The 25,957-nt window shown below is 40.9% G+C and overlaps 2 protein-coding genes across 3 annotated transcripts in view; one reads left to right on the plus strand and one right to left on the minus strand.

Moving 5' to 3' along the window:
* Positions 1-25,957, plus strand: part of wnt5b (wingless-type MMTV integration site family, member 5b) — a 73,068-nt gene that overhangs the window by 30,284 nt on the left and 16,827 nt on the right. The window contains exon 2 of one of the 2 annotated variants that reach the window (XM_034863608.1): positions 5,044-5,133. The exons of the other annotated variant lie outside the window; for it this stretch is intronic. The gene's annotated coding sequence lies outside the window, so the exon portion shown is untranslated. The remainder of the gene's footprint in view (positions 1-5,043; positions 5,134-25,957) is intronic. 2 annotated transcript variants of the gene reach the window in all.
* fbxl14b (F-box and leucine-rich repeat protein 14b) lies at positions 8,019-14,975 on the minus strand. Its single transcript, XM_034863606.1, has 3 exons — positions 13,112-14,975; positions 9,666-9,672; positions 8,019-8,031 (listed from the first exon to the last, which is right to left on the minus strand). Exon 1 carries the CDS (start codon positions 14,333-14,335, stop codon positions 13,133-13,135), a length of 1,203 nt encoding a protein of 400 aa, XP_034719497.1. The 5' UTR covers positions 14,336-14,975; the 3' UTR covers positions 8,019-8,031; positions 9,666-9,672; positions 13,112-13,132.

Consider the following 25,957-nt stretch of genomic DNA (forward strand, 5'->3'; position numbering starts at 1 on the left):
CCAGGCCAGATCAATATGAACTAATCAATGGGAGAAGACAGCTAGGAGGACCTTGGGGACAGCAGATACACACCTGGTGTACACACACACACAGACCCTCTTTGTATTCCATCCTCACTTTCTCACTTTATCTTTGCTCACTCCACCTCACGTCTCTTTCTCCATGCCTCTTTTTTCCTCTATTCCTCTGTTTTTTTTCTCAGTCTTTCTCACACAAACACATTAATTATCCCACTCTTTTTTCTTTCCCCCTCTTAAGGCTACAGTCAGAAATGTCCGTGCCTAATTTTCTTGCTCTTTCATTGTACTTCCGTTGTGTCACCCCTCTGTATCCTAACTTGGGTATATTTTGTCTGTTGTCCATTGTAAAGGCTGGTTGCGTGAGGGACTGTCCAATATTAGAGACACTGCGTTGAAGCAGCTAACACACCTGGTACTGCAGTGTTTTTTTACATCTGTTGAAACAGTAGTGGAAAGAGGTCTGTGCCACTCCATTGTAAAAAAAAGAAGAAGTTCAGCTACTGCCACACATCAGTGTGTGCAGCCTTTAGCACATGTGGTGCATTTAATGTAGGCTGCATAATGTATGCTGCATGCTCAAAATGCTTGCATGGAAACAGGAACGTCTGTAATAATAATTTTATATTAAAAACAATCTGTCTGAGTTTATATGGTTTGAATTCCCGTTTTGAAATATCCAGGTCAATTCAAGTCTAACCATCTAAAGCAAATAAAATTGAATTGAGCATCTTTAATATAGTTTCAAATTGAACTTCAAACTTGAATTAGCTATCTGAGGCTGCAAACCATTAAAAGTGACATGAAATAAAATCTGATTTTGGAAATTACTCAATTTGGGATTACCTTCTGGAATCAAACTATACACAAATTAAGGTTTTTAAAGTAAAATATGTCAATAATTTTAAATTCCAACATAATATATGTATTGTGATTTAATTACACAATAAGGTATTCAGTTTCTTACAATATTCAAAACTGTACAGCACATTGCTTAACTACATGTCCCTCTTTTGCAAAACTTGAAACATCCAGCATTAAAATGGAACTGATGCAAACTGTACGAATATTTAACAACATGAGGCTGTCTCCAAGCCTGTGCTATAGACTTCTTACAGATCTTCACTCCTATGAACCAAATAAAAAAATTGACTTTATTTTTACACAAGTGTAAATCTAGCTTTTGCCAAATCCTGAATTGGGAGACTGGTTATCAACAAGCACGCCACAGCTCTGGTGGACACTCTGGTTCTGAGACACTTTCAGTTCAATTCACTCAACATGCAAATTGAAACTGTAATTCATTTACTGGCAGATAACAGCGCTACTCTGTCTCAATAATGCCTTCATAGATTGAATATTTAATAACCTTTTGATGGGGATTTACTTATGGTTTAAGTGTCCACTTCCTGGGTTAATTGGATTGAACCGAAAGTGACCTGACTCTCAGCTCTATCAAATTCAGTGCAGGTGCGGACAAGTTAGGATCTTCCTTTTATTCAGTGGTATAAATCAGTTTATCCATACATTAGTACACAGTTCCCATTACAAATACAAATATAAGATGATACTGCAACTATTGTGTTGTGAACATATTGTGTCTAAGCTTTAAGCCTCTGGGTTTGCTGTTTCCATGGCAGCAGTTGACTGACATTTGAGAGCTGGTGTTGGGACTGAAGCATGTCATAGACCCTCAGCCTATAGCCTGCAAACTATGATACAAGACATTCTTTTCTAGAAATTTTCTCAACAAGCACACATGGCGTTGGTTATTTACCTTATCGGATTTAACATTTGTCTATTTACTACAAAAAACATTTAGGAGGACCCATCATGCTGTTAAGTATGTAGAAAGTAGACGCTAGCAAGCTAGGCTGATTAGCTGACATTAATTTTCTCTCTTTCATGAGTCCGCTTGAGGAGAAAGCAAATGACCAGACTGTTAAAACTCACACAGAGTAACCAGCTTGGGTAAGAGCCAGGCTCGCTGTTTTTCCCTTCTTCAGTCTTTATGCTAAGCTAAGCTAATGGCCCACTGGCTGTAGCTTCATATTTTGCACTTAGGGGTATCAATCTTCTAATGTAGCTCTTGTCAAAAAAAAAAAAAAAATCAGTTGTAAATGTCAAGCTGTTCCTGCTTTGTTTTGCCAGTGGCCCACAACGTTTTTAAAGTGATTGATGCTGTTGATGATCCTCATTCAATGAATAATTTCCTTTATATGTAAAGTTTGGTTTTTAGGGTGAAGCTAATCTGAGTCAGGAATCCAACTTCGGCATCTATCTCCTGCCACCTGCTAATTTTTTTTTCTCTGCAATGTTTCTGCACAAACACTCCTATCGTCTACCCAAAAAAGAACCTGAAAAATATCCTCCTTGTTAACGTGGTGAAATCTTTCTGTTCCTATGCACAGCATTTCCTGTCAAATATGCGATAAAATCCCACTCAACTCTTGTTGCAGTTTTCTGTCACCCTTTCTGCCCATTTTCCCTGTTTGAGAAAAAAGGATGACACATTTTAAACAGAGTAAAAGAAAAAGAAAAACTTTCTCTTTATTGATGCTTGAATGACAAGATGAACTGACAGGAAGATGCAGAGAATCGACAGAGAGTCACAGACACCACTGAGTGCCTATGTACATGCATAATGCACAGACAGGAAGACAAGCACACACAAGCGCATGACACCTCCCACACTACCAAAACACTGTCTCACCTGACAAATTAGAATGGGTGCGAGCCTGCTGGTTTTTGACATTGCAGGTATCTGTCACATTTCTGTCAACAGCTTCACGTGGTTTCACATCGAGACAAAGAAACCAACATAAAATACAACATAAGAGACAAAGAAACCAGCAATTTCTATAAAAGAACCCACCTCATCTCCTCTCTCTCTCTCGCTCCTCCTGTCCATCTACTCATGTCTTTCTCCGCTGGATACTGTCAAACGAAGCAGGAATATGGAGCAGAAGATCATCTCACGCTGCATTATTCCCAGTCTTTCATTGTAAATGCTGAGGCTTTTTAAAAAGATTCAGCAACAACGTCTACGGTTTAATTGTGAATGAAGTGGTGTCTTATAGTTTCAAATTAGTGTGTTGTTCTCTCAACCAGTCTGCTGGATCCAGCATTGAACTGGGATTTACTGCACAGAACGGCTAATGCTAGGTGTGTGATATGTAACAACAATGATGATTTGAGCTACTTGCAAAAATACTGACGAAAAGGATCTCTATAATTCAGGATACAATATCTGTATATCAAGATACATAGCTGTGATGCTAGTATGGGAAATAGATGATGAATTAGTATGTGCATTTCTTGCCTAATGAGCAAAAGGCCTACAGCAGTAAATGACCTGATAAAATAATAAGCAGTTCACCCAGAGGAGCTAACGAGTGATGGGTTCTCTCGTTTAGAGGCTAGAAAATACACCAATTAGTGTTGAAACAATTATATTTTTAGTAGTGATGAATCAGTCATTTACTAGGCAAAAAGGCTTAACATTTACTGGTTCCATCTTCTCAAATGTATGAATTTGCTTCTTTTTTTTGTTTCATGTCATTGTAAAATTTAATATGTTTGGATTTTGACTGTTGGTTCCCTCAAAAACAAACAATTGTAGACATCAATTTAGGTTAAGGTAACCTGCGGTGGTGTTTAAGCCATGCTAGAGATGGTCGGTCCACCAATTTGACCCAAACTGAAATATCTCAATGAACGTTATAGTAAATAACAGCTATTAGATGGAGTGCTGTGAAATTTGATACAGCCATTCATGGTCAACTTTGGTGACTTTTCATAGGTCCATTATCAGGTCAAAGTACTTTGGTTTTATGACCAAATATCTGCAAAACTAAGGCCATTCTGATCAGCCTCAGCTGTTCTTTAAATCAAGTATTTAGCAAATGCTACTATGCTAACACGATAATCTAAAATGATTATCATAAACAATTACCAGCTAAACCTCAACATGTTAGCATTGTCGTTGTGAGCATGTTAGCATGGCGTTAGCATTAAGCTCAAAGTACCTCTGTGTACTGTGCTAAGTACAGCCTCAAAGAACTGACGATTAGCTGTAGCCACTTCATTTTGTCACTCTATTTTCTAATATTTAATAGGCAAAAGTATTAATAAAGTAACCCAGAAAACATAGCAAGCATCAGATTAATCGATAGTGTTAAAATAATATGTTGGTGATAGTCGCAGAGATTGCTGACGGGGGAGAATCATATTGCATATACTGCAATTTAATCACAGCTCCATCTTTGGCAAGGCTTGTTCTTGTAGAGAAATAACTAATCACTCTGAGAAAAATCATCAATAATTAATCACTTAGGGTTTGGATGATGTCATTGTTCCGCATTAGCTGCAAAATCCAACTTTCTAAAATGGAAAGAATTATTTCTGACCTTTGCCTAAATTCTTACCTTCGTAGAAAAGCAGATCATTAGTTTCTGAGGAATGTGCCACAGAGGTGTGTGCGTGCCTGGTGTCCAACGAAAAATAATTAGCTGGTCTGTTGGGCAGTGAAGTCTGAGAGAGTCACAAGCATGTTTTTTGCATAAAGTTTTAATGTGTGTGTGTGTGTGTGTGTGTGTGTCCTATGTGTGTTGTTGTGCCAACTAATGTTGAATTTAGTCAGATTTCTGTACTGTGGAGTGTGTGTGTGTGTTTTTGAGTGTGTGTATCCTATATGTGTGTTGTGCCAACTATTGTTGAATTTAGGCAGATTTCTGTACTTTTGTGTGTGTGTGTGTGTGTGTATATGTGTGTGTGTGTGTGTGTGTGTGTGTGTGTGTGTGTGTGTGCGCGCACACAGTAGGTATTTTACCATGGCTAGGCGACTGTTAGCAGCCAACAGTTAAACAGTGACTCACAGATTCCTCTCTCTCTCTCTCTCTCTCTCTCTCTCTCTCCTCATTTGTTTCTCCCTTGATTCTTTTTCCTTTCTCTTCTTTTTTTACCACTTTCCCTGGTTTCCTTTATTTATTTCTCTGCCTTACCACCCCCTCTTTTTCTCTCCAGGTTGGGTGCTGACCATAGCAGACTTCGGGACAGAAGTGCTTTTCTTCTGCTTCTCCCACCTATTTTCTCAGACTGCCAGCTGTAAACCCAGTAAGTCACAACATGCTTCTACTCCAATAGAACATTTACATCGCCCTATGTTTTGATGTGGCTTACTATCCCAAATGGCTCACCAATTTGTGTCTTTTTGTATACAGTAAAAACATATATAGTTTTGTCACAATTACATTAGTTTAAAAAAACTGAACTATCCCTTTGACTGTCCAGCTTTGAATGGTTGGGAAAAGCAAAATAATAATGGTAATAGGGATTTAAATTCCCCTGTTATACACAATCATGAAATACTGTATGAACACTTGCACAGGGTAGGTGGTTTGAAGATTAGAGACGCAAATTGATAAAAAAAAACACCAAATGTTCTTGACTGGAGCTGCTGATAATAAAAAAAAGTTTCCACCCACACACACACACACACAGCCCCCGAGGGCCCCAGGGACTTCAAAGAACCATCTACTGTACCTCAGCGACACTTCAACACCAGGTGCCACAGAGAGGAGGAAGGAGGGGTGGGGAAGGGTAAAAATGGAAATAGTGAGACGCGGATGAAAGGAAAGAGAAGAGAGATAGGAAAGGAGAGGAGACCATGGGCATGAACAAAAAAAAAGTTAAGTCTTTTTCTCATAATGGGAACTGAAAATTTCCAGACCTGATTCTTTGGACATTGTTTGGAGTTGCCTTTTCTTACGCCTTCTTACCTTCTGGAAATACTCCACTTGGTTTAGGCGAGGGGTGGCATCTGGCTAGAGTGTGCAGGAGGCATGAAGTAGTCATAAAAAACAATTGTCTTGCCGTTCCTTGAATTTGTCTGACGATTTTGGCGTCCATTCATAGGATGTTTGTATTTTTCCAGTTTCATGCCAGCTGCACGATAGAACAACAACACACCCACTCAGGACAGTGACCTGCTCTATTCACACACATGGGCTCAATCACATGGGAAAAGTCTGTTTTATTTGTCCAATTGACCATTTGGACATTTGTGTTCTCATATACAGCTCCTCTGAGTAACATCTAGATAAGTTCAGTGTTGCTGTGCCTCTGTGAAAGGGATTTTAGAGGTAGAAAGAAGGGGTGAAGAAGGATAGGTAATGTCCAGAGAGAAAGAGGGACAATTTGAATGTGAATTAGGCAGGTGAAAGGACAAGACAGAAAGGAAAGCTTTAAAATTATGAAGAAATAAGTTGAAAAGGAAAAGAGAGGGATGAAAGCTGATCAACAGGCCAGAAAGGTAGACAGACAGACAGACAGACCAAGCAGCAGACGAGGAGTTGCAGCCAAAGACAGAGAGATGTGGGGGAGGGCACTAACACTCTGCTGCTAATACCCCTGTTGCTTTGTTGTGAAGAACCCCAGTTCCTCTTTTAACGGTGAATGATTCCTTTAATGATAGCAGTAAAACACACACGCTCGCGCGCACACACACACACACTGCTGTTCCTGCTTGACAGGAAATGTGGTTCAGAGCGCAATGTGACGAGTCACAGTTCAACTTTTACAACGCACACTCACTCACACACCAAAGTTCGAATGCAAAAGCAGCATTTATAGCATGAAAAGCTTTTGTTACACGTTAGTGACCTACATGGGGCAGAAATGTGTGTCTTTGTCTAATTTGGGTGCCTGTAAACTTTTGAATTAATGTGTTTGAAGGCTGTCAATCATGCAAACAGGCAGGATATGTGGGTATGAAGAGTGAATCGCTCTGAGAGCGAGATATATTCTTAACATAAAGCCATTTAGTGAGCGCTTCGATCTCAGCTGCCTAACTGGGCCGTTTGTGCACATGTTTTTGCATGGCTGCTACAGTGAAACCTTTGAGTTACACAGGAAGAATGAACCCACTGAACCTGGCAGTGTAAGTGCCTTGCTCAATCTGTTGGGGAATTCCTCCACACAGCTTTCAGTCTCATCTCCAAGCTATTGATTTGTCTTCATGATCAATGTGGACAAACCATGTCAGAACATTCTGTTAATTTCTTGTCATCTCAACAATCCACTGTAAACACACAGTAGCTGTTACATAATCCCCTGCATAGGCCAAGTCTTAAAGGAATAGTTTGCTTAATGGCTGTCTTGCTAAGAGTTAGAAAAGAAGATTGATACCGCTAATGTACGTGAAATTTGTATCAATGTTCTCATCTAACTTGTGTCAAGAAAGCAAACAAGCTAACTGTCCCAAATTGCTGAACAGTTTCTTTATTCAAAACTGTTGAACTGTTACAAAAAAGGGAAGCAGAACTGTGTTAAAAAGGAACAAGTATGGAAGTGTAAAATTACAAAATGCTCTGTGCTAGCATGCTCAAAGTGGCTTTTATTAAAACACAAATTAGCATTGGGTAATTTGCAGTAATATTTTCTAGCAAATTATCTTTTGTAATATAAAAATATAGGTAGCACCTGTTTTCAGTACGTAATCCAGTTATTTTCTCACAACGCAACGTTAACTGTCATTGTATACAATAGTGATACAGTGGGGTTCGAAAGTTTGGGCAACCCAGGTAAACATTTGTATTAATGTGCATAAAGAAGCCAAGAAAAGATGTCTGAGACCTGATAGTGTCATGGATTGTTCTTAATCATGGTTTGGAAAGACCAGGTGATTTCAACCTTTAAGGTTGTAAATGCAGACTCATCTGACCTTGCCCCAACAATCAGCACCATGGCTTCTTCTAAGTAGTTATCTAGAAGACTGAAACTGAAAATGGTTGACGCTCACAAAGCAGGAGAAAGCTATAAGAAGATAGCAAAGCGTTTTCAGATGCCAATATCCTCTGTTTGGAATTTAATTAGGAAATGGCCGTCATCAGGAACAATGGAAGTTAAAGCAAGATCTGGAAGACCAAGAAAAATATCAGACAGATCAGCTTGCAGGATTGTGAGAAAAACAAGTCCAAACCCTTGTTTGACTGCACGATCCATCCAGAAAGACTTGGCAGACACTGGAGTTGTGCTACACCGTTCCACTATAAAGAGAGACTTGTACAGATATTGTATTCATGGAAGATTCATTAGAAGAAAACCTCTTCTACGTCCTCACCACAAAAAATCAGCGTTTGCAAATGAACATATGGACAAGCTTGATGCATTGTGGAAACAATCTCTGTGGACCAATGATGTTAAAATAGAACCTTTTGGCCGGAATGACCAAGAAAGGGCACAGAATTTAAGGAAAAGAACCTCTGTGCAACTGTTAAGCGTGTTGGGGATCAATCGTGCTTTGGGGTTGTATTGCAGCCAGTGGCACAGGGAACACTTCACAAGTAGAAGGAAAAATGCATTCAACAAAATGTCAGCAAATTTTGGATGCTAACTTGATGCCATCTGCGAAAAAGCTGAAGTTAAAGAGGGAAAGGCTTCTACAAATGGATAATGATCCTAAACACACCTCAAAATCCTTGGTGGATTACATCAAGAGGCGTAAACTGAAGGTTTTGCCATGGCCTTCACAATCTCCTGACCTCATCATAATTGGAAATCTATGGATAGACCTTAAAAGACCAGTGCGTGACAGACAGCCCAGAAATCTCAAAGAACTGGAAGACTTTTGGAAGGAAGAATGGGCAAAGATACGCGTTTACAAGCTGTGATACTTGCCACAGGAGGCAGTACAAGGTATTAACTCTGCAGGGTGCCCGAACTTTTGCAGACACCATTTTTTAGTTTTCTGTTATTTTGAAAGTGTAAATGATGGAAATAAAATCTAACTTTTTGTGACATATAAAACAAATATCTAATCTGTCATTTGATGCCTTTTGGAGATTTTTCCATCTTTTCTTGGCTTCTTTATGCACATTTATACAAATTTTTACCTGGGGTGCCCAAACTTTCGAACCCCACTGTATATCATTCTATGTAACCACATAATGCTAAACACCAAAAACCCAGCAGCAGTGAAACTCCAGAGCTTAATTCACACTCGCCTCTCTATTCAAAATGCAAATTGAGACTGCAACTTATACAATAAGGGACAAGTTGGCATTCCCCTCACAAACAGTTCCGGGAGAATTGTTTCATCAAAAAAGAGTTTCTGTATTTTAGAATTGGTGCTTTACAGGTGACCTCCAAAGACTTACAAACGAAAAGCATGGGAGGACAGCAAGGCAAGGTGACCTAACGTAAAAACATGACAACTCTCATCCAAGCCATGTGTCCCTGGGCAGGACACCAAATCCCCAGTAGCTCCAGCAGTGGGTTTCTGGAGCTGAGCCTGACCTCTGACCTCTCTGTGGAGGGTGGCAGACAAAAAGAGATTTTCCCTATGGGGATTAATAAAGTATCACATTATCATTTGTATGCAGCTGATTGTATCTTTGTCATCTACATTTCAGCCTGCAGACCTTTCTGTAGAAACACGTGATGGGACCTTGTCCCGGTAAGTCTCCTGTATCTGTTGGGAAAGGTCTGCAGACCCAAATGTCAAATGATAAAAAAACAATCCGCTACGTTGTGTGCCTCCCACCTCTCTATTCATGTATCAGTATCCAATGTCCAATTTAGTATAATGTCACACCTCTTTCCTTTTGAGTTCACTTCTATTTCTCTTTGTTGCCTTGCCTTCAAACAAACCAACTCACATACAGATTAACCTTGTTTGTCGATTGTCAGTTGTTATTGTAAGACACAAAATGTATAACAATAATACTGTATACTAAAATACACAAGCAATCATATCTCAAATACTGGGACACGTTCCTACGTCCCAGTGTATTGTTTAACTATAAATAAATATAAAATATTTAATCATAAAAAAAGCAATCATATCTCAACTGTTAGGCTATAGTATACATATTGTTTATGTGGTATCCAAACTGATTGTAAGAGGTTTCTTGGATAAAGCGGCACAAGATGTCACAGACAACTTGGATAAAGCGGCACAAGATGTCACAGACAAATCTTTCACATCTCAGTGTGCACTCATTGCAGTGTTATTGCACAAGACCAAAGGCCAGCTAGAGCAAACTTAAGAAACGGCAAACACTGACATTCTCAATCTCTTCTGTGTCCTCTTTCTTTCCGTCTCTCTCTGTCCCTGTGGTCAACAATCCCTGTGCTGGCCTTTATCCCCAAATCCCCATGGACAGAGTCAGGGGAGGGAGAATGCTTAAATGCTTTGAATGATGGTGTGGAATGCTAAAAAGTGTGTGTGTGTGTGTGTGTGTGTGTGTGGTTGTGTGTGGTTTTAGTGGGGGAGCAAGGAGCAATGGGTGGGGTGGGGGTCCCCTGGTCTAGGATCTGGTATGCGTGACTGAACAAGAGGAGGAGAAAGAGAGGAAAAGAAGAAAAAAAATCCCCCACCAAAACCTGCCTTCCTAACTTCTTAAGACAGACAATGGCTACTGACTGGTCTGGCAACTGTGTGTGTGTGTGTGTGTGTGTGTGTGTGTGTGTGTGTGTGTGTGTGTGTGTGTTCGTGTGTGTGTTCGTGTGTGTGTTCGTGTGTGTGTTCGTGTGTGTTTTGTCACTTCACACACAGGGCACGTTCTGATGGAAAGCAGAGAGGGAAATCTGCTCTAACCAACTTTGGAACTTTAGATCTCATTACTCCACACATGCAGCAGCCGCCCAGACACAACTCTGCCACATGTGAAATAAAGCACTGCAAAAATAACCAACTCCAATACCCAAAACCTCCCATTTAAACCATGAAATCCACCAAATACAGCCCTGACCTACCTTGCACTTTGAAACATTTGAGACTTAAATGTGAAACTGCTCTACTAGCTGAGCTGAAACACCTTCTGTTGCTGCGTTTGAGGATAAAAAACCTGACGTTTATGATAAAAAAAAAAAAAAAGTCAGCAGGATAGAACAGCTTCCTATAATAAATGCCCTGTTGATAATTAATTACACAGGCACTGCAGCCAAATCAAGACGGCAAGCATCCATTTTGAATCTCCTCGTAAATAATAAAACAACACAACAGATTTTTTCCTTTTTCAGCCCTTATGAGAAGCAAGGCTGGACTGATCAGGGACAATACTCAATGTGTGGGTGGTTATTAGGAGAAATGCATTAAAATGAAAGCCCTTATTATATTAAATGTGCCTGATGGACAACTTCATTTGTGGACAAAACCATGACAGTACTGATTGTCTTGTTGGAATAAACTATGTCAAATTACCATGAGGAAACTAAGATTTGTCACACTCTTCATGAAAAACACAGACAGCATGACAACAATGAAGTACTACACCTTCACAAAAGTAGTCCACACCGCTCTTTGCGTTCATTATATAAATATCTTTAATTGTTTTAACCGTAAGAATATAAAACAATTTAATTTTGGGATTCTGCATTTTTCGTCTTCTTTACAAACACAATATACAGTACATCTTTTTTTATTTTTCAAACACAGCTTTTTCAGCAGGACGCACATCCGTATATTAATTTTTCTAGCAGGTCATTGCATTACATTAAAATGCGCGCACACAGGCCTCCGTGTGCATGTTTGTGTGTGTGTGAGAAAGAAAAAGAGAGAGAGATGGAGAGAGAAAGACGCATTCCACCTGTAACCCGACACGGAGAGAGAGAAAGAAAAATAATCGATTGCTCCTTATTCTAAGCATGTCTCAAAATGGATTCAGGGTATTTTTATTCATGGAGAGATGGAGAAAAAGAGGAGGGAAAAAAAAAGATATCCCTACCCTCCTCTCTCCCACCCTCCCTCTCTCTCACCGGTGAGAGCAACATGAATATGAATGTGACCTGTGTTGGCATTAACGTGGGAAAATAAAGCCACGAGACAAACCCTGATTTGTATCGATCAATAAAGGGTATAAGATATAGAAATCACTTCAATTTGAAGTACAACGCTCTGAACAACATCCACTGACATTTATTTCCACCAGCATCCCTTAGAAAAATGCTGAACATACCTATACCAAACTTACATGGACATATATTGTTTGATAATGGAGTGATCATATTTTTTATCTTTCATTGTAGCACTATAATATTCCTAAACCTCTACCGTATTATTATAGGATGACTATAGGTATTTCTTCTAAGGGTAAGCAGATGATCTTGTCTCCTTTTATATTGGCCAAAGCTTGAACACAACACGTCTCTAAAGGGTGTACAAGTTGGGCTCTATCCATAAAAATGAGGAAAACAAACCATAAAAAAGCTCTTGCACACAAGCGGGTTTTTTTTTTTGCATAAAGCGTCATTGAAATCTGAAAAGATTTTACAGCTTGCGTTCCCTCTGTCTCTCTCACTTTCTCTCTCTGGGAAATTGTTGCTGTTTATGGGGGTAAATTAACAAAAGGTAGTTAGTTTGTGTCCTGGTCTCCTTTCTCCAGCTCTGCTCATTGAGGATGGGGGGAGGGGGCAGACACAGTCCCTTTAGGCACATTTTCTCCCAGTCTCTCATTCTCACTTTCCTTCTGTGTTCTTTTTAACAGTATACACCCTTTGAAAACAACCACATACGAGGTAGCCAAATGTTTTTAGGCGTGATGGCTGTAGTGGAGATTAGTCGTAAATGTCTCAAATCTAGACTCGGGGTACAAAAGAAACATTTTAAACCTCACTTTGTTTACAATGAAAAGGTAGATGCAACTTTGGACGGGCACAATCTTTAAGAATCGTTCTGGCAGCAAGTGTCAACAAATAAATCAGATAATTCAAATGACACTTTGAATATTATTATTATTCTTTTTTTAAATGTGTGACTCAAGCTTGGCATTGCAGGTTATTCCAGTCCAATGTGTCAGATTTAAACTCAATACCAGATCAAAACAATTGTTAACAAGGAGATTCATGAGCTCATAGCAAAAGTAAGTTTTAATACCAGGCAGAATATTTAGTTATATCAAAACACTAATTAAAACCTGCAATGCCAACAGAGAGAAAAATGAAACACTTGAACATAAAACTCTCATATGGGAGAAGCACACCTTACACAACCGCACAGGAGAGAAAAGGGAGGTTTTCTCTTTTTTTAATAAGAAAAGAAATGTACCCGCCTCCTGCTCCTCATGTCCCCCCTCTGTTCCCATCCAGAAACAAAAAAACTAAACATTTCCAATCACCTCACTTTCTCACTCTCTGTCATCTGCCAGAGTCCCAGGTTCAACACTTTAAGGCAGGGGAGCTGTGTGATCCTCTCCAGTCCCCTCTTGGTGATCTTGGTACATCCATACAGGTCGATGCCCGCCAGCTGGGTCAGGTGGTCAGCTATGAGCTCCAGCCCTTTGTCCGTGATACGCACACACTGTCCAATGTTCAGGGTCCTCAGCTCGTGCATCTGCCTCACCATCCGGTTTATCCCATCGTCAGAGATGTGACACGAGCACAAGGACAGAGACTTGAGCTGGTACAGCCCCTGGGCAATGTATGCCAGGGTCTGATCCCCTATCTTGTCACAGAAGGACACGTCAAGCCCAGAGAGTCTTAGGGTGCCCATGGCGAGGTGCATGGTGCCTGTGTCGCTGATGTTGTCACAGGAGCGTAGGTTGAGGCTCCAAAGGGAGGCCATGTGGGAGAGGTGGATCATTCCTGCATCTGAGATCCCCCCGCAGAAGCTCAGGTTCAGTACCCGGAGCTTGGTCAGCCCCTTGGAAATGTGTTTGAGTGACAGATCTGTCAGTTTTTGACAGTCCTGGAGAGTCAGGTACTCCAGGTTCAAACAGCCCTCCGCTGCGCTGCGAGTCATGCCCGCCAAATGTCCGATCCCCACGTCTGAGACATGCCGGCAGGACCTCAGATTGAGACTCTTGAGCCTGTGGAGGCCCCAGGCTATCAACAGAAGCCCAGTGTTGGTGATGTTGCTGCAGCCGCCAAGCTCCAGCACCTCCAGGTTCTTGAGATACTGGGCTATTCTGCCTAGACTGGAGTCTGTGATCTGCTTGCACAGACTCAGGTTCAAAACCCTCAGGGACGGGATTTCCTGCACAAATGCATGACCCAGCCCGTTATCCGTGAGGTTGTAGCAGCCGGACAGATTGAGGGACTCGATGTTAGGCATTCCCTGGATCACATAGCTCAAGCTGCGACGCAGGGACAGGATCTGGACCCTTCGGATGCCCCTGGCCTGGAGACTGGGGAACAGCGAGGGATTGGCCCGGCGGAGGTGCAGCTTGGCCTCCACCCCCCTCCACACTGACTTGTGGTAGGATGCGTCCCTCCAAGCGATACACACTTGGGCTACCCTGCCTTTGTCCCTCACGTCCAGATAGCTGAAAATCATGGCCAAAATTTCCGGGAAGAGGCACGAAATGTGCGTCTCCATTGTTTTTCAAACCCCAGGCATATAAGAATTAATACTCCACACCTCCAAGGCTGAAAATGAACCCACTCCCCTTCTCTTGCAATTATGCAAAAGTATCAACAGTCCCAGTTATCCACAGAAGTAAAAAAGAAATTGGAGTTGTTTGTTTCTCTCTCTTTTTCTCACATTGAACTGTGCAAAATCGATCCAACTCTCTCCAACACCACGTGATCCGGTCTCGTTGCGCAGTAGGATTCAAATGCATTAAAAAAAGGGCAAAACAAAAAAAGCGTTTATTCCTGGCTCAACTCCTGTCTCCGCCAAAAAGAGGAGAGGGGGCGAAAGGAAAGAGGAGGAGAGGAGGAAAAAGCGTCAATCCTTCCCCCTCTCTCTCCCTCTCTCAGACGACGCTTCCTTGTATTATACCTACGAAAAGCCTTCCTCTCTCGGCCGAGCGGGGATCCAGACGGTCGTACATTTCAGAAAAAGAAAGTAAAAATTAAACCAACACTCTTAACGCCGCCTATTAGAAAACATTTCCATGATAGAAAAGCAGAAAAGATAGAGCTAGGTTGGCTTTGTAGGCAGAGTGAGAGAGAGAGAGAGGGGCGTCCTGGGCTCAAAGCCTTTGTCTGCTCTTTTCAAACCGACTTGGCAGGGAACCCAGCACTCTAGCTGTACGGAAGGGGTGAAGGCAAGTAATAGTATTAATGAATGTGTTAAAACAGATTACAGGGATAGAAGAATAACAACCAGCGTTGCTATACGCATCATATACTAATGTATATACACGATAGGACGTGTGACAGTAGTTAATGAGCGAAGTGGTGCGACAGCAATTCGTAATATAATCGGACCACCCCTACCCCTTCCGTGTCAGGCAGTTGGTTTGTCCCGCCTCAGCTGGAACGGTGCGAACAGTTTCCCTTGGAAACCAACTTCTTACAATTCAGTTCACTTTGGGCTTTAACCCTTTGAGCGGACCACACAGGAAAGCCAACTGGAGAAGCCCTTTTTTTCTCCGCTTACTTGGCATGAATAGCCTATGTAGTATTTTTATCGCGATTTTGTTGTTGTTATTGTAGTTTTTATTTGTAGTCTCCGGAACGGCTACAGATCAGAATACAGTGTTCTTTGTCTCTTGTAAACAGACTCTCTCAACCCACTCTCCTCTTCTTTATTGCAACACAAAAAAAATAGATTTACACTTTTATAAGTCAAATTTTGAGAGGAGTAACTGTCTAGCTGAACACTTGTAATAAAACAAAACAGCTCATATAATAATATTGATAATGCTGGATATTATGAAAGGATGGGGTGTCTTTAAATGACTCCAAAAAAGACATCCTTCTTTGTGTTTCTCTGCACCAAAATAATCATTTTGAAGCTGTCTCACTCTAGGCATTGGTTATGTTTTGATACTTGAAAATGCATTTTAGTCTGTGCTGATGGGAGTGTATATTGCTAGCTATATGCATCAAAATCTAAATTGCTCATCTAAAGTAGCCTACCAAAGCATGAACATGATCAAATACAACAGCAAAGATAGTAGGGGCAGTGTATCTTTTTTACTCTCTACCAAGTTGTAACTTTCATCCCCTGCAGTGGGCCTCTCTCAACCCCAACAACGCCTTGGTCTGTGTGTGTGTGTGTGTGTGTGTGTGTGTGTGCGCGCGTGTGTGTAAGTCTACAGACAGGAGAACACGTCTGCATGTGTGTTTTTTGCATGAATAAACAGTATATTTTCTATATGCTTGCAACACACCCTGTTTATAAAGGGTGTGTGTGTGTGCACGTGCGTGTGCATGTGTTTGTGTGTGTTTAAGAGATAATATGACAGGGCAGCCGTTTGCTAAAGCCAGTGGAGTGTGGCAGGGTGGTTGAGAAAGAGAGAGAGAGAGAGAGAGAGGAAGAGCTGATGAGAAATAGAGGCAGAGAGAAGCACAGAGAGAGACTGATAGGAGGAGAGAGGCAACAGTGATCAGGTGAGGATAACGGAGAGGGAGAGGAGCTGCAGAAACAGGCCATTTTACATGGAAAGAAGCAGTTGAGCACAACTGACAGCAACTCTCCTCTCATCCTCTCTTTTTTCCCTCCTTAAGAATAGATTTTAGATTTTTTTTAGATGTTTTGCTTGCTGTAATATTCTGTTAATACCATTAAAAGATACCTGCTTACCATGTTTCCAAAAAAAGTCCTTGTTTTGTACAAAAAGAAATCTCAAAGTTTATTTGAAGCCATTACAAGTCTGAATTACATAAAGTCAAATCTTCCAGTTGCATTATTTTTAGTCAAAAATCCCACTTTTGTAACTAAATGCCTCAAAAGACTGTAAAGACTGTTTTTGTTTCATCTTCCAAACTTCTGTCTCTGTCTTTTGACCCTTCCCTATACATCATATAATTCCTTGCTTTTGCTACTTTCTCTCTGCTTTTTTTCTGAACTCAAACTGATGGATGGGTCACATTAGCTTTTCCCTCCCTCTCAAATACACATTATTGGCATGAATAATGAGGTAAAATGTTCCCAAAGTCAAATCCAGCAAGCTTGTACGTTTCATAACATAAATGTATTAAAGGTCCCATGGCATGAACATTTCACTTTATGAGTTTTTTTTTTTAAACATTAATATGCGTAACCCCATCCTGCTCATGGTCCCCCAGTGTCTCCAAATGGCAATAGGTATAAACCAAGCCCTGTGTATCCTGCCCTGTGTATCCTGCTCTGTCTTTCAGAAATTGAAAGCTCAGATGGGCTGATCTGGAATCTTGCCCCTTATGACCTCATAATGGACAAAGTTACCTCCCCTTTCTCTGCTTTGCCCGCCCAGAGAATTTGGCCCAATCATGAGAGAGACATCATGGCTTTCAAATTACCAAAGTTGGTCAAGGCCACACCCCCAGCCTATACCTTGCCCCCCCCCCCCCGCCCCCTCTCTTCCCCTAAAAAGCTACAGACTCAGAAATGGCATACTAAGGAAAGCTCATGTGGGACTGGCTCTAGTGGTTGTAATTCTGCACCAAGGCTGAATTTTGGGGGAAAAAACTTCAGATATGGTTTTAGGGGACCACTAAGGTCTATGTAAAAGCACCCAAGGAGCACCATGTCATGGGGCCTTTAATGACAATAATCAGGAGAAAATGTATTACAGATTTACAAACCTATACTTTCAGAACATAAGTAGGACTAATCACAAGTGGTGCTGCTGGTCTTCCTTTCAGCCATGGCATATGTGTCATATAAACACGTATGCTTTTGCTTTACAGAAAAAAATGTGTAAGTAATGGAAAAATTAATTTTGTTATCATCCAAAATCGAGCAAAATTGTCTGGTGACTATTTTTAATGTCCCTCTTTGCTTTTAACTCATATCCTGTAACTTCATCAAGGGCAAAAACAAAGCAGTTAAGTACACTGTCCCCTGTGGCTGCCAACACCTCCGTCCTTGGTAGCCTACTCAGGCGCACTGTGTGTCATGCATTTTTTCAAAATAGAGATCCTGACATGAATACTGAGCTTTATAGTGATCATGCAAACACTGTGAGTTATAAACCAGCTAAATGTAAATGTTGATTTGCAAGAAAAAACTTGGGATTAAACACGGCCGTAGACAATAACTAGCATGTTCATAAACCATAATGTCATCTACATCAAGCGAATGTTCTGTATCAAACCAAACTGAACACTGATTATTGGTCCTGTCTGAAGTTGCCTTCACAAATTTATTTTTGTTGGGATCAAAATGGAAAATAAAACCAGGCCAAGGTGACTTTAAAACTCCAAGTAAGATTGTAGCATTTACTATATTTCTGTACAGCAAGACGGTCACAGACAAAAAAAAGTAAAAGAAAGAGAAGGAGAAAGAAAGAAATAGAAAAATGATGGAGGATGTGAAACAGAGAGGCGGGTCTATATGACACAGGCTTTTTTTTATAGCAGCAGCGGTATACTGAGCCTTTGTGTGTGTGTTTGTGTGTGGGTGTGTGTGTTTGTGTGTGTTGTGTGTGTGTGTGGTCATACCTCTACCTTCCAGCCAAGGAACGGAAGGGAGATGAAAAAAGCAAGAGGGCTAAAATGAGGACCGTTTTAGAGAATGTACCAGAAGAGTTGGGGAGAGAGAAACAGAGGGGCAGACACATGTTGCTTCTTTAATGTAAAAGTGAAGGTGAGGAAAAAGAAAGGAGATGAACAGAAGTGAGATAGAGAGAGCACAATGACAGGAGTGAGATATGCTGTGTGTGTGTGTGTGTGTGTGTGTGTGTCATCTCCCGTGACCCAGGTGTGTCTCTTTTTACACATGTGTGTTTGTGTAACTTAATGTGTCCTTATTTGATGATTCTGCACCCGCAGTGATTGCTGGTTGCCAAGGTTATGTAGGTGTGTGTCAACAGGTCCCCCTGAAAGCCGATACCTTCCTGAATGGATATTACCATGACTCTCTCTCTCTCTCCCACACACACACACACGCACGCACAAACACACACACACAGCAACATATGGAAGAAAAAGAAGTAACAAGACAGTAACAATGCCCTGAGGTCCACAAAATGTGTGTGTGTGTGTGTGTGTGTGTGTGTGTGTGTGTGTGTGTGTGTGTGTGTGTGTGTGTGTGTGTGTGTGTGTGTGTGTGTGTGTGTGTGTGTGTGTCCTCAACAATGTTTTTCTTTTCTGCCAGCTCTGCAGTCTGACATAGGAGATTTTTCAGCCTTGTGCTCTCCCTCCCCTCAGTAGTCAGCATTTTGGCATTTTCTCAAAGCGCTCTGTCATCTGTTGGCATGAATAGGCCGCATGTCGGTGTGTGTTTGTGTGTGTGTGTGTGTGTGTGTGTGTTTGTGTGTGTGTTTGTCTGGCTGGTTTTTACTTTCTGTTTTTCTGTGTTTAGAAACATCACAGTGGAAAACAGCTCATTTTCAAAAAATTACAGAAAACTACAGAAATTCACCAAGAGTGTGGTTTCCAAACCAACCAGCCAAACATTTGTCCAAAACGCATAACTTTAAAAAAAAATCTAATCTATCTCTTGAAATGTGTAAAAACTACCAACAAGACATCTATATGTATACCTCTGTTTGATGGAATGGTGAAACCATTAACGGTAGCGTATTGGGTTTGAATGATTCACTCAGTGTTAACATCATATAGCTTAAATGAAGATACAGAATACAATTCAGATATTAAGAGACAGAGTGGTGTACATTGATTTGTCGAACCGGAAATGCTCTTGAAGAGTTTAATCTCCTCATTAACTTGCTGCAGTAAAGGCTGGATTATGATTCCCCAACTCTGTCTTGTCCTTATACAGTAGTTAAAGAGCCTTTCCCCATCTTAACTAGTCTATCAGACAAAAGTCTTCTTTCAAACTCCTCTCATATTAACTGTCCAGATATTTTTGCCAATATCAAACAGAGATGGATATTTAGAAAGTTCTGTGTCTTCCGTTGGGAATCGTCTTTATCTTCTACTGTTTTGTATAACCCTTTTACAAATTCCTTTTAACTTTAAAGCTAAAGTCACACAAGCGTGTGGTGGACAAAAAAAACCTTACTGTATTTGGAGGGAACCCTAAGATGAAACTGTGCAAGACCAGTGCACATGACATTACCTTTTAGACCAAAATTCATAAACAGCAGGGAGCAAACCACTGAGACAAAAATGAGTCATCAGGGACTGAATGTTCTGTAAAAAAGTAGTACTGCAGTCTCACATCAAACAGAATTTAAATAATTAGGGTAAATTAGGGTTCTTTACATTGTATTTATTTAAGAATTTTCAGGTATTCCCCGCTGCCACTCAGGGCCATTACAGTGCAAAGAGCAGCTTGGAGTAACATTTTCTGTTTGTGTGTATGCTTACAATGTGTTTATACATGTTTGAGCGTGTGAGTGTAAATCTCTCCAGGGAAGGGATCAGGGGACCAGTGTAGTTTGACTAGCGGAGCTCTAGGGCAACAACTCAGGGGATCTGGCCCAGCCTCAGTGGCTTCTCCCTGGGCTTTCTGATTAGGGTCTCTCCCACGGTTCTAGTCCAGTGCCAAACCATGGCAGCCAGAGCTCTCTCATTTGCTTCATTTCTACTGAGGTGCCAAACCCAGTCTGTACAAAATGATCATTTTAGACTCCCTCTCTATTCTTTAACCGGATATTAAGCTTTTGTTGAGAAGCAAAACTATGAACTTTTTTAACGCAATCGTCGTACTATAACCAGTATAGATCGATATAGTTTATTCTAGTGTTGGCAAACCCATTCTACTTGTGCTACTGTGTACACTTGCATGTCACAGACAAACATTTTCTTGTTTTCAATCTCCACAAAGGTAAAACAGGAAGTACACATTCAGAAACCAAGGGGTGAAGCTAACATCCAGAATTGTACCTCCTATGGGAAGATTCTAGGCTAACAAGCTGTCACCTGCCGTTAGCATTCCATTGACTCTCATTCATTTTGGCGTCACTTTGACAGCGAATAACTTTACATCTGACTACGGGGCTACGGGGCCATCACATGGCCCCGTAGCAGCTGTTTTTGTAAAAATAGGCTACCGATTGGGTCATAACCACGCAACTTACTGTCATATAGTAGCGGAATTACCGTATAGTTAGGAGAAGCTCGCAGGCAGTTTGGACTTACATTAGCTGTTAAGGTTTAATTACTAATGTCAATTAGCATTGTAGTTAGCAATAATTAGCCCATTGTCTATGTTATCCCCTTACACACTGTATATCTACGCTCTTCGTCTTTGCAAGATTTGGAATGAATGAAATTGATTGAATGATTTCTTGGCCCAGCTACCAGGAGACTTACAACTTTAAGACCGGTTGCTCACGTCACATCTATGTTGTCGAGCTCAGTTTGAGGCTGCGCAGTCACGCTTGGCCCTCACCGGAAAAGTAACTTCACTGGTCTCACTGGGCGAAGTTTATGGTGTCACTGTGTCGGTTTCTTTCACTGTCTATGATATAAACTCACCAAAAGTTTGTTGCTTTCCAGCTCACTCCTTAGTCAGATCGCCTAATGATGATGTTGTGCAAAAATCGCCAGACACTGAGAAATACAGAGAGTTTTGTTTAGCTGATAGGTTTAATTAACTTTGTATCAACTCATTTGGCAATGGCTTGAATGTGACATACATTAATATGAAATAGTTACACACTATAGGTTTAATGCAGCTTTGTCTTGTAATTGTCCCACTTGGCAAAAGTTACTTAGTGTTGCTTTAATGTAGTGCCCACCCCTATGTAACAAGTTAATTTGGCACTGGATGCTAACTGGCATTAGCTTGGCTGTAGTCTCGCATTTCCACACCATCCTCCACAGCACTGCAAAGTAGGGTCTGGCTAGTCCACTCAACATTCCAGGATGGGAGAAAAATATGTTCTGGTTTATTGTTCTTTAAACCACTTGCAATCGTCTTGGACAGTGCCAAGCGCCGGACGGAGCCACGGTGCCGGTGCAAAAGAGCCTGAGGAAGGAACTTGTTTCGGTGGAATGTGTATACGTTAAAGAGTTGTTTTAGTGGTGCAACAGAAAACACATCTAGACAGTCTTAGCTAGTTGTCTCAATCTACCCCACAGAGATCTGAGAAGCAGTTAACCATAGTCATAAGTCGACCAGAGTTTAGAATGCCAACACAAAGAAAACGGAAGGTAACGGACATCGTCCGAAAAGAGGGACATCCGACGGAATTTCCAGAGGCACCAAAGCAATCCCTAGAGGTGGAAAGTTGTGGATATAGACTAGCTTAGCTGTTAACTGTTACAAGAAGAAAGTTAGTTCATATTCACTTTAGTGAAAACAGGAACATTTATATCATCTACCATGTCATTGAATATATTGAATGACATTTTGCATTGGATTTGAAGTGTTCTATGTTACAGTAACATTGCATTAAGTTCACATTTAGTTTCAGTTTGGAACACCGGTCTAAAATGTACCTAAATTAGACACGTGTCATCTCCATTACACAGCAATAATATACATTGCTTTTACATATAGATCTGACGCCTTTATCAGAATCACGTATGTTGACTGGAATGTCATGTCATCAGTAGCTCTCAATAAACTTATTTACAGTGCAAAGAACAGGTTTACAAGTGGGTGCAAAAATGGACATACATCAAGTTGAGATAAGAAAGCATACAGCCACTATATACAGAAGTATTTCAAGTGACTGTACATACAATAAATATGAGAGAGTAAAAAGAAGAAGAGTATGTTTGTCACATAATCACAGTTGAGAGACGGGGGAGCGTGAGAAAAGCTTTTTAAAGGTGCCTGGGTGCACTGATAGAGAGAGATAAAGAGAAGGAGAAAACGAGGGATGGATAGCAACAGAAATGGCTGATGAATCAAACTTTTAGACTGAAAAAGCATGGGAGAAATGGAGAGAGGAAGGAGGAAAGCACTTGGTATTAGAGCGACAGAACAAAGCAGAGAGACGTAGAGAAACAGATGGTGATACAGACCAGAGAGAAGTGTTAGAGAGGCTGAGAGAAGGAGGGAGAAAGAGACATAGAAAGACTGTGGAGAAGTACAGAGAAGATATATTTAGAGGGAGAGCGAGAGTTTTAGCCTCCCAGCTAGAGGCATGACTCATCTTCTGCCAGCTGACAGAAGGATGGATAGGGGGATGAAGGGAGGAGATGGACAGAGTCGGGGGGGAAAGAAGGATGGAGAGGGTTAAAGAAGAGAGGGGAGAGCAAGCATGACCAAGAGAGGAGAGATGGGGCAACAGGAAAATGTGGGAGTAAAAGAGGGAGAAGGGAGGGAGGAAGGAAGGAGTGTAAAACAGAAAGAGGATGGGTTTTCATACAAAATCATACATGCAACCACACATGTAAACTGAAAACAAAACAAAGAGACAGAACGCCCAAGGCCTCTCCACAGCCCCTTTCAGCTGCTTCCAATTCCCCCAGGTGTGTGTGTGTGTGTGTGTGTGTGTGTGTGTGTGTGTGTGTGTGTGTGTGTGTGTGTGTGTGTGGACAATTTAAGCAGTACATTTCCCCGCCGCCAGCTGCATTTGGCAGTTTGTTGCTGCATGTGTGTTTTTTGGGAAAAGGAACAGACACGAAGAAAGAGAGACAAGATAAGGAAGACATGAGAGGCAGATGAGACATGAGAGAGAGAGAGAGAGAGAGAGAGAGACAGGCAGGCATATCATATACAATATCTGGAGCAGGTAGTTTCATCATCCCATGGGTTTGCTGTGGTCTCATTTTCAGTTTTTAGTTCTTTGGTTCTTACAAACGTGTGCATGTTGGCATGTCTTCCTGTGTCTGTTTTAATTGAAGAAGTGGGTAACATAATAGAGGAAACATTTTAGTTTTTTATACATTTTGACAATCATTTTAAGGCAAGGCAGCTTTAAAAATATATATCAATTCAAAATGCTTTACATAAAGCATTAAAAAAACAGTTAAAAACATCTCTTGAAGAGAAGATAAAAAACGGCTAAAATAGAATATGACTAATGTTAAAAATAAGCATTCTTCTGCAGTGTAAGAAATTAACAAGTACTTTAAAAAAGGAAGCATCAAAAAGATAAGTCTTCAAGCTTGATTTAAAAGAACTGAGAGTTGCAGCTGACTTGCAGTTTTCTGGGATATGTGGTGCATAAAACTGAATGCTGCAGAAGAAAAAAAAAGCAGACCTGACTCATACAACCTGAGAGGTCTGGATGGTTCATAGCAGCAGATCAAAAATGGATTTTGGCCTTAAACTATTCAGTGCTTTAAGAAACAAAAAATAGTTAGAATGTGTTTTGGGTGGGGTTGTATGGGAATGATTATAGATTGGACTGACCCTCAACTGGTGGTCAAAGCCCCTCTATAAACAAACATCTGCCCTAAGTGTCCTTGAGCAAAACCATGAATCTCTGTTGGTAAATTTATGAGCTTATAAAACATAATACAAAGCTATCCAGCAATTTATAAAATATTAAACACTAGCTCCACCTTGACCAGCTTCAACAGTAAAAAGCCAACTATACATTTCTAATGATATAATGGTAAAACAGTCACAGGGGCCATTTTTAAGAAACATGAGTACTTTCACCTTTTAATCTCTAAACACATGTCACTAATTGTGTACTTAAGTGACATTGTAATGCAAGTCTTAATCATGGAGTGTTTTATACTGCAGTACTTCTTCAGCAACTCTGAATACTTCCTTCAATGCTGTCTTAGGGAGACTGAATCATGACAAACTAGGACATTTCCGTAAAAAGTGGCAGTCATTTCTAAAAAACGAACATGAAAAAGAAAATGGATATTTAGCATTTTGGCATGAGCAGCTTCCAGGGGATCAGCTCAGACCTCATCAGCCAACTGCAGCTGGTTTCCCTGCAGGAGAGAGCTGGCTGGTTCGCTCGCTCGCTGTAGGCAATAAAAAGTGAGGTTGCTGTTAATCCAGAGAGGAGCTGCCGACTTTCTCAGGCATTGCTCCCTGTTGCATGGCTATTGCACATATCCTCTGGGGACAAGTCCTCTCTCGCTCCCTCTATTTCTGTCTCTCTCTCTCTCTCTCTCTCTCTCTCTCTCTCTCTCTGTCTGTATCCATTACTTGGACACTCCCTCCCTCTTTCACCCTCTCTGTTCTCTCTCCTACTTCTTTCTTAATCTCACATGTTCCTAAATTTTGTCTCTGTACCCTCGGCCCTTCCCTGCCTCAGTTTACCCCCTTTTCTTTGGCTGCACAGAGCACTGTAGCTGAACTGCACCTCCTTGTGTTTCAACAGGCGCATCACAAGTTACCAGTAAAACCAGCAGCTATCACATAGCAGTATGTTTGGGGGGGGGGGGAATTATCCTTAGATGCATCGCGATTCTCTATAGATGCTTGATTCTGATCAAAATAATTGAAGAAAAAATAATTTTTCAAATGTATTTATTTAAAGTAACTGTCTCCAGGCATTTACAAATCAGAAAACAGTGTGATTGAAAGAGGGTGGGATGACGAAACCTTTGACGAGGTTACTGTGACAGAAGGTGACTTTCACAAGCATGTTTAAGGCTTAAGCATGGAGTGGCTACAAAATATAAACCAGTAGACAAAAACCATTTCATTAAAACTTGTGTGTGACAAATACTGTAGGCTTTGTGTCAAAATCTAACAAACTCAGATTTATATGTATGATTTTTTAAATCGCACATGGAAATGTACATTGAAAAAATTGTTGCATCAATCTGCATCAATAATCAGTTTAAAATTGAATTGTTGGCCTTAGAATCGGAATTGAATCGGGAGGTTCCCAGAGATTCCCACACCTAAGTATGTGGCTTCTTAAGTCCAGTATGTCTGAGTCTCTGGGTCATGTCCCAATATAAGTTCCCAAATGACGAGACAATGGGTATGTTTTAATTAGCTGAGTTCTCAAGAGGAGAAACCTATTTATTCCAGTTTGGCTCTCAAATGTCTCAACTAAAATACAGATAATCTGGGAAATGACAAAACATCACCAGTATAGACAGATCAGAAAGCGGTTTATGCCAAGTAGGTTTTCGTGAACACGCCATTTGTCTGAACACCTAATGTAGTATAGCGAAGACTGAGTGGCAGGGTAACACTAGAGGGCGCTATAGTGTCAGTTACAGACTGCGGATTGGTCTGTCGTTACTATGAGTCATTGCTGTGTCCCATCCTTTCAAT

Source organism: Etheostoma cragini, chromosome 23 (assembly GCF_013103735.1).
Source record: "Etheostoma cragini isolate CJK2018 chromosome 23, CSU_Ecrag_1.0, whole genome shotgun sequence".
NCBI classification, from domain to species: Eukaryota; Metazoa; Chordata; class Actinopteri; order Perciformes; family Percidae; genus Etheostoma; species Etheostoma cragini.